At 44.7% G+C, this 9666-nt stretch overlaps 1 protein-coding gene across 1 annotated transcript in view; it reads right to left on the reverse strand.

Annotated features, from left to right (window-relative positions):
• Positions 1-2238, reverse strand: part of RHOF (ras homolog family member F (in filopodia)) — a 13092-nt gene extending 10854 nt beyond the window's left edge. The window contains exons 1-2 of the mRNA XM_009880344.1: positions 2223-2238; positions 1654-1688 (exon numbers count right to left, since the gene is read on the reverse strand). Of these exons, the coding sequence (XP_009878646.1) occupies positions 1654-1688; positions 2223-2238 (51 nt within the window). The remainder of the gene's footprint in view (positions 1-1653; positions 1689-2222) is intronic.
• Positions 2239-9666: the final 7428 nt, after the last annotated feature.

Here is a 9666-nt window from a genome sequence, read left to right on the forward strand (position 1 = left end):
GCTCATCACGGGCTGCCGGGGTCACCCGCGGGACCGCGGCCCCGGTGGGCGCCGCAGGAGCCCCCTCAGCACCCCGTCTGGCCTTCTCCCCCCAAACCCCACAGGGGCTGCGCACACCCGTCCTCCCAGTGAGCCTCCAAGGCCTCCATCCACCCGGGGGCCTTTGGGCCCTGTCCCCTTCGCGCTTCCCACCATGTTACCCGCGCTTGGGTGCTCATCCCCGTTCAGCAACTGTGGCGCCAGCGTCCTGCCTCCCCCCAGTCCTCATTTATTCCCCCAGGGAGCCCCTTTGGGCCTCCAGCGCCATGTTGGTTTGCCTCAAGTTGCCAGCGCCTGAAGATGTCTTCCAGTCCAACCTCAACATCTACAGCGGCAGATCACGGTCGCGGTGGCTGAGGGGGAAGAGTGCGGCGGGTGCAGTGCCAGACATGGCGGGGGGGAGGCAGAGACCCCCTGAGGTGCCCCTGGAAACGCGTCTTGTTGCTGGCACTGGGAATGGTGGTGACTTGCTGCTTGTTTTCGACCGTATTTACTGCCCGAGTAGGAACTGACTGCTCTGCTTGTTGCTTATTCACCCAGTGCCACCCATCCAAGGTGAGCTGCGATGAAAATAAACCGGAATTTTACATTTTAACTGCAGAGATGGGATAGCCCCAGGCACCCGCCTGGCATTGTTTTGTACCGGGGTGGGCCCAGGGGATCACAACAGCCTGGGACATTTGGCCATGATACACACATCACGATGCGTTCATGACAGACCTACTCGGGTGCCAATCTGCCACCATTCTGCGTAAAAAAAAATTGTCTTTCTTTCTTCGCAGGGATTAACAGCGTGCTCCATCTCAAATACACCCTGTTAATTCCTACGGAATCAAAATTGACTCTAAAAGTTTCTGAAATACCACTTGTGGGAATAGCAACAACCCCCCGAGGGCATGCTTGACTGTCTCAAGATCATTTAATTCAACTAAGAAAAAATAAAAAGTCACAACTGAAGCAGGGGTTTGCATTTTCTGCTGCACGGTTGTGTCACTAGATGGCCTTCCAGACCAAACGCAAACACTGCTGCACTCCGCAACTCTTTCGTGGAAAACCCTGCTTTGTGCAGAGGGCAAACAAAAAGCAAGAAAAGGATATTTTGGCCATAGGGAGAAGGAAGGGCGTGTAAATACCCAACCAAGTGTCATATAATTCAAATAATAATAACAAAAAAGCACCTGAATTCACACCTAGTTAAAGCTAACCATTTTACTGAGGAAAAAGCTGATGCAAGCATGTAGCATACACAAGCTGTCAAAAAGATGCTTTATGAACCACAATCTTACATACCTTAGCTGGAACACAGTAAAAGCCGTCAGCTCCTGTTGACCAATGGCCGAGGGCATTCCAGTACGGCACAGGAATGAACGGTGCAGGAAAGAATTGTTTTACCCTGAAACCATTTATTTGGACCTGACTCAAAACCAGTATCGCAGTATTTATGATATGATCAGCAAGTAGACTTAGTGGTCTTCCTGTAATTGAGTACTGTAATTCAGGGTTTTTTTCCAAGTCAATTATTGTCATAAAAGTTTTTTTGGGGGATAAAAGTATTCTGTGGGTTATTGTTAGGTTGGGTTCTTTGTCTTTTTTTTTTTTTTTTTCCAAGTCTCACAAAACAATCTTTAAATTTCTCACAGCTTTCTCTCCTTTTACGTTTTATAGTTAAGGAAACTTTTTACATTTGTACACCTTTAGATTTGGGACAAAACAATCTAAAGTGAGGAGATTCTAAAATCAACTGTAAACACTCCAAAGACTGTTTTTAAGTAATGGATTTGTAGTGAGTCAACTTCGTATTGACTAAATATAGCATTTCAGTGTCTCAGTTACTTATTTTTAATTAACAGGTATGCAGTGCTTTAGGCATATAAAGTCCTATGCTACTCCTATTTTGCTGACTCTGAAAAAGTAAAATCTAATATGGAATTCTGCCACTGATTTAAATGGCAGAAGATTCAACCCTCTATTAGTAAAATTCAAACCTAATCATTATTAATTGCAAGTGTCCTTCTCCTACTTCTGTGTTGGCCAGTATATTGATTGTGGCCCAAGTTCTGTTTCACCAAAAGATTGCGCATCTGCAGCTCGAGAGTCAATATGTGTGTAGACGTTTACAGTGAGCGTACTAAAATCAAGACTTCAATGAGGTATGGTAAATATCTGTGTTCCAGTTGTGTTACCAATTGGTCGCTTCATGATTGCCAAGGAAAATAATAGGAAGGAGTGGAAGGTTAGCGTGCTGCCTAGGAAAACTACTGGAAGTATATGATTTTTAAAAGATACTTTAACACTTTAGATGGTGTCCTGGTTTCAGCTAGGTTAGAGCTAATTTTCTTTCTAGTAGCTGCTGTGTTTTGGGGTTAGTTTTGGGTCTAGAATGTTGAAGAATGTTGATAACACATATTGTTTTAGGTTTTGCTAGGTAATGTTTATATTAGTCAAGGACACTTTCAGCTTCCCATAGAAGCTGAGAGGGAGCACAGACAGGACAAGCTGGCCACAGGAATATTCCATACCGTAGACATTATGCTCAGTATATAAATGGGGGTTGGCCGGGGGGCACGGATCCGTGATCACTGCTTGGGATGGGCTGGGCAACCGATCACTGGGTGCTGAGCACGACTAGTATTGTATCACTTTATTTTGTATATCCTTTTACCATCATTATTATTATTTTCCTCTTCCCTTACTGTTCTATTAAACTGTCTTTATCTCAACCCATGAGGTTTTTTTCCTTTCCCTTCCTTTTCTCCCTCTTCTCGCTGCCCTACTTGGGCGGTGGGAGAGGTGGGGAGTGAGCAAGTGGCAGCGTGGTCCCGGTTGCTGGCTGGGCTTAAACCATGACAGATGGTATTGATGGGTAATTCAGGTTAGTTATGAGGACACCCAAAAAAGACTTGCAGATTAGGTTTAATATTGAAGCTATGACTTTTTTACAATACAGGGTGAGGAAATAAGTTGATACTCCCATTTCTCAAAATACCAAGCCCAGGGAAAAGTTCTTGCAACCTCCTGGACAGTTCTGTTACAATGGAAGACCTTCAAGGCATATCCTTAGCCTAACCTCCTAAGGAAAAAACAGCAACACACTTGTGCTACCTCTCTCTGTCTCTTGTGATGTGCTTGAAGAAGTCAAGGAAACTGAGATTTAATAATATTAAAAGTCCGTGAGTTTTGTGACTATAGAGAGTCAAGTGAGGGAAAAGCATAATTGTAAATCTTTCTGTTCACAAAATACTGTTTTAAATAGCAAATATGCTAACTGACTTGACAAAATATTTTGGTTTGCTACATTCTTCTGTTAGGAGGAACTCTGAATACTGTAAAAGTTTTAAGCTTCCAGTCAATTAAGCTCTATCATTGTGCATGCCCTTAGGCTAAGAAGCATGGCTTGCAGTAATATTTCTAATGGAAAATACAACTATTTTAGCTAACCAGCAAGGTCTCGGCCTACTGGTACTTCCTTGTAGCCACAATTGCAGAGAGGAGTAATAGCGCACGCCATCTGCTGTATATTCATATTATCAGTTTATATGGTAGTACAAACTTGACAAGAATAGGGACCTCTTCTTCTTAAATGTCTTTATAACTACATTTTTGAAATACACTAAAGAATTTTCTTCTTGATAATATAGACCCCAGCTTCACAAAGACTTAAACATAAACTTAACAGTAAGAACAAGTAGCCCCATTTATGTCAAAGGAAATATTAATGAACTTAGTTAAGAATGTGCATAACAAGACAGAGCCTTAAATATTTATTTTTGAACATTACCAGTGATATTAATTATTTGTGTTTCCAGCGATGAATTCCCAGTGAACTACACAGCATGTAGTATGCAACAAGAGACAACACCCTGAAGAGTTTACAATAGGAAAAACAGACCCTAAAGAATGGGACTTACCATGTAAGTAAAGTGAATTTCTGATAAATTTCAGATGTTACACAAGGGCAGCAATTGTTTGTCATGTGCACAGACCCTTACTGAAGAATAATCTCTGCCCCACACAATTTACAGTGTGAACTGACAGGGCAGACAGGAAAGGGTAAACTGCAATGTAGGAGAGCTGAACTGTACTTTGCACACACAAAGAACCTATGGGTGACCATATCAGTGTTGAGAGGAGATGCCTATGACAAGGCTAGGTATATACTCAAGGTAATTCAGTTTCTTCACAGAGTAACTGCACAAAATTGTTTTTTCAGTTGCATTTTTGCTCACAGCACCAACACTCTTTTGACCCTCACTCAACCCTGGAATACCTTTTTTTCAAAATCAAACTTCCCGGTCTCCTTGACTTTCAGCTGTTTCTCAGTATCCATTTTTTTTGGTAGTGTTTCTTGCTGTTTCTCTTGCACATGCAGAGCTCTACCATCTGGTCCTCATGGCCTGATATTTTACACACATGCCCCCACCCCGAAAAATCCCCTGGGCCACATGATTCACCATCTATTCAAACCTTGCCATGTGCCTGTTTTTTATTGTAGTAGCCCCTACTGATGTAAATCCCTTGTTTCATAAGGGCTCTCAATTGCCTTTTTCACTAAAGGCAAGGTGGCTGTGACACCTGCCAGCTTCTAAGATGTTTAACCCAACCTAAAACATTATTACATTGTTGTTTGGCTGAGTAGGAACCATATTTTTTTTCCCAGTGGGAAGTGCTGCCAGAAAGGTATTAACTTTCTAGACTATTAAGTAATGTGGAAAAATTATATTTCAATAAGAAAATTTCCTTTCTGCCTTTTCATGCCTTAGGAATATAGTTCCTGTTTCACTTGGCTCAAGTAGCCCATGCACTAAATCAGTGCAAAAGTCTTTCAATAAACTCTACATAAAATCTGTCCAAATGCTACCACAGAGTTCAGAGGGGTATGAAAGAAAACTGGCTAACGGTCTGCAACAGGAGGTGTTAGCCATATTAGGCACACAACTCGGCAAAGTCAGGCAGCAAATATTCAGACACTTTGATGTAGTTTAGACAGATTTTGTTCATAAACCGCACACTGACTACTACCTAGAGAGCAGCTATTTATAGGGAAGACATACTGTTTCTTGGGTTATTTTCTCTGCTATGCTTTAAATCAAGGGTGCCAACGATGTGGGCCAAACCAGGACAATGGCCTACCTGATGTATGCGTGGCCAATATGTGCTGTATTTTGAATCTCCCCTTTCATTAGAAAATGAATTCTTGGCTTTGCAGCTGCGGGGGGGACACCTCCACTTTACAAATTTGAAGAGTATGTAAATCAGCGTGGTAACATCTCAGCCTCATACAGTAGGTGCTTAGGGGCAGTTACAAGTTTCTGTTCCTCACTGAAGTGTGAATTCTCAAGCCAAGTTCTGTTTTAAAAAATGGGTAACAAAAGGTTAGGATCATCCTATATGCTTTTCTGGAACATCAAACACAATGACTGATCTCTGAAAAGCATGAAATGAGCAAGCAAGCGTCTGCCAACACCACCATAACTCTGCCCCCGCGGATCTGGGCGATATGTGTGTCTCCCAGATGTGCTGGCACGGCTTCACTGAGCGATGGGGAGGAAATTTGTCAACACAGGCTGGCAGAGCTATCACAGGGATACTGGATCTCATCCTCTACCTCTGTGCGGAGAAGTGAATCTGGAGATTCGCCAGAGAGAGAGAGAGGGATTCAAAATGCCATGTTTCAGGCGAGATCTGCAGGTTGTGTTTGCGTTGGTAGCTGTGGCTGGTTTTACCATGGGAACAGTCAGAAGCAGTAAGTTCAGGAGTGATGCGCAGGCTTGCTCGTGGCTGAGTGAGAGCACAAGGCTCTGCTACAGATCTGCATGAAATTAATCGGCGTCAGATGCTTTTCTGCGTCCAGATCTGCAGCAGAGACTAATCCCATCAGGAAGTTTGGGAAACACAGGGAAAGGGGCTGTAAATAGCTTTTCTTGCAACACAATGCATTTTTACCCAATATCCAACCCCTCTCTTCAGTATACATGTCTAAAATCCCTCTGGCATATGCCTTCCTGTGTTTTCATTACCCAACACTCCACCTGACCCAAGCAAGCACCAAGATGTTATTTTTTTTTCAAAATCTTTGAATGCTTTCTGCAGTATCTGCTTGTTTCAGATTACCTTTCCCTTCTTCTCCCATTCCCAAAGTAAGTAATTGCTGGTAGAGGGAGATTTTCTTTTAGTGTACTTGCTGGTTTAGAGAAAAGGGAGGACTGAGACCAGTAGGGAGTGTATATTAATTAGGATGACCGCTGCACTAGAGCAGGAGTTGCTTCAGCTTCTTTACACAGCAGGGGTAAGTATGGAGTAGATGAGTCTGCCGTGGATGGCCAAATCTGGGTTACGGTCCCCAGAAGCTGGTTGGTAGATTCCACTAATCCTGAAATGTGTGGAGTTGTACTTTTTTGTGAGGCTTTTGAGAACCTCAAGTTTAAACGATCCCAGGTTTGGCTTGCTAAATATGCTTTCCACTATGTGAGCTACAATGCAACCTGGACAAGCATGTGTTTTTCAGAGCCATTAGAAGAGTCAGGCTTTGAGCAACACTTCATTGCTTCATTGGCTGTGCAACAGCCATCACTCTTGCATGTTGCAGGCAGGAAGCTCTCAAACCTTCTGGACAGGAATGTGGGGGAAACTGGGAATATTCAGAGGAGAAAAAAGGATGGAAAAGTAGGCTGTAAGAGAAAGAACTGTGGATGAAATAGGGGCCGGCTTTTGCTGAGTAACTTATGGCACCGACATTAAAGGGCAGTTAAAGTGTGAAGTTCGTGTCCTCCCCTCTGGTATTTGTGCAAACTTCCTACAGGAAGGCAGCAACTGCACACTGAAGAGATGATAAAACCTCCTTTTTATATCCCTACGGGAGACACCATAATTTCTGCCTGTTTTTTGTTGAGTGCTAGATGGACATGGACAGTGATGCAGGAAGCACTTGCTCTGTCGTTCTCTGGCTGGGAAGGAGCTCATACGTAGTGATGGAGGTTTGGCAGGAGCCAGACAGGTTTGTGGCTTGTCAGAGCATCCCTCGACAAAGGACAGGCCCAGACTGAGTTTCTCTCAGACCTGAGAGTAGCCATTAACCCAGCCAGAGCAAACCCTGCAAAGAAACAGAGATACTTAGAGCAGGCTAATTAATAACTTGAGGGGCTGGAAATAAATCCAGTTGTAATTGTGTCATGTTTGCTTTAGAGCTGTGACTTTTGGCTTGTGCCGCACTTGTGGGAGCTGGATTGGTTCACGGTGCGGAGCGGCCTGGCTGGAGGTCCTCGCTGCGAGCCACCCGAGCAGGTCGAGAAGGTGTTTGAGCAATCACGGCAGTGGCTTGGTCTGCTGTGTACAGGCATGTAGAGGGCAGCAACCTGCCAGCGTTGCTCCGGCACATGGGTCATCGGCAAACTTGGACTGGCACGCTGCCCTGTGCGAGCTCGACACCGCTGTCCTTGATGGCACGTTTCCTGTGCGTTTCTCCCTTCCTACACACATTTCACCCTTCCTGACTCTCATTGTAACAACAGGCACACTATCAAGTTCCGTTGCTTACTGGGATTAACACAGTAGCTCTGATTTCTTAAGGCAGGGAGATTTCCTGGTTTAAAACCATTGTAATTAAACGTACATGTCTCATAATGCTCAAAATGCCCCTGTGTGAAAGGCAGCTGAAGCTACTTGTAAAATGTCAGTGCCCTTAGACCTTTACTGGTCTCAGAAGTCTAACAATAGTATAGACAGTGCTTGTTCAAAGATACAGGACTCCAGACAAATGGAAGAAGGAAGCAAATATAGCATCCCCCTGAATCAGACATCTTAGACAAAAACCTTCCAAGTACAAAACACATCTGGCTGTGCATTTGTCAAGTTTTTTTATTGGCTTGAAACACATACACACACAGAGCCCATAGCAAATCCGTTCTACTGTACATCTGGGTAGGCACCTCTGTTTGCCTTTTAGGACTCAATTTTGGACCTGGGGAAAAGCGTCCTCAGTCGACAGGCCTCCAAGCAAGCCAGGGCTGGCCACAGAGGAGGACAACAGCTGCATGAGCTTTAATTCCTCTCCCCACCCTCTTGTGCAAATGTCCCTCTCATTCCTCTGTCTGGAGGAGCCGTAGAGAGGAACGTACAGCTCCCCCGCTTCCCTGCCAGCTCTACGGGCATTTCCTATTACGCAGACAATTGCATGTTAACTGCTGAGACCATAAAGTATTTTTTCATGTGGGCAACTGAGCAGTACTGGAGCTAGAATCCCTTTTGGTCACAATTCCCCACCCCCTTATGCAACACAACAGGCGTTTGTGATAAATTTACTGCCACAGGAACCACTTCCTGTGCGCTGCTAGCAGCGAGTTGTCCTGGACTGCTGGCAGGCATCGCGTGGGGAAAAGACAATGTGCAGGGGACGGTGTCGGGAAGTAAAGGGAACCCTGTTCTCCATCAGCAGCTCCTGGAAAGAGAGAGGGGGAGAAAAGCAGCGATGGCTTTGCCAATTTAGTAGAAAATAATTTCAGTTGGGAATTAGCAATGCCCTGTACTCTTGAAGGTTAGAACAATTAAAGTATCTGGAAAAGGCATTTTAATTTAAGACTTACCTTGAAAAAAAAACCCAACAAAAAAAGCTAAAGCGAGTATGAAAATAAATTAGAAACTAGGCTAAGAACAGAGCCTGCAGCAATGGAGTCTAAACAAAAGGCAGGGGCTATCCAGCGAGAAAACCACAAATGGCAGGGGATGAAATGTAAAACCTACAGTTCACTGCAAAACATGAAGGATGCTGTTGTATTCCACACCTCCTCTTCCCGGGTGTAGCTGTCTCCACAAGGTGAAGGGCAGTAATGAATCAAGCTCCTTTCCTCTCTTCCTGTATTTTCTATTCAATTATTCGCAGGCTGTGCAAGTTCTGCTTTATTTCCCCTCTCCATATGCCGCACTCTCCTCCTGGGTTTCTTTTTATTCCGAACTGTGCATTTGGCCTCTCTCCCATTTCTTTCTCCTCAGTGCGCGCCCCCTGCTCTGCTAAGATCTGCTGTCTTTGTAACCTCCGCTGTGCACATATGCTGGCTCTCCCTCTCCCCTCCCCGCCACCCCCTGCTTCTGGGCCATCAAGTGTCCCTTCACTTCACTCCAGCATTTTTGCCAGGGGGCCCATCAGCCAGCCAGAAAAGGAACAATTTTGCTATGGCCACTGCTCCTGTTTTCATGCTGCCGGCTCCTCTCCACCGATCAAGGGGAACCCATGTTGCTCCCGTAGCACAGCTGATTGGTAGCGGAGGCAAAGACGGCTCTGCAGCTGCTTAGCAACTGGGAGCTGCTGTTATGCAGTAGCATAGGAAGGCAATGGATGGCACAGCATTCACCAATTCTGTGTGTTCTGGCCCACTCGGCTGAAAACCGTGGCTTAGTGGACCAGCTGGGGCACTCCCAACTGTCCTGTCAAAAAATAAATCAAGATGGGGATCCTTAACTGCAGATCTGAAAGCAATGGTGACAATGTCAAGGGCAAAACTGTCCTGGTCTTGTGTCGTACGTTGTTTGCATCACACCAATTAAACTGCTCCGATTTGTAACCTAAACTCATTCCATTTGATCTTTGTCATCACTTTTCTGGCTACAATGTTTTATACTCCATCACTTACAATC

Source organism: Charadrius vociferus, unplaced genomic scaffold (genome assembly GCF_000708025.1).
Source record: "Charadrius vociferus isolate BGI_N301 unplaced genomic scaffold, ASM70802v2 scaffold332, whole genome shotgun sequence".
NCBI classification, from domain to species: domain Eukaryota; kingdom Metazoa; phylum Chordata; class Aves; order Charadriiformes; family Charadriidae; genus Charadrius; species Charadrius vociferus.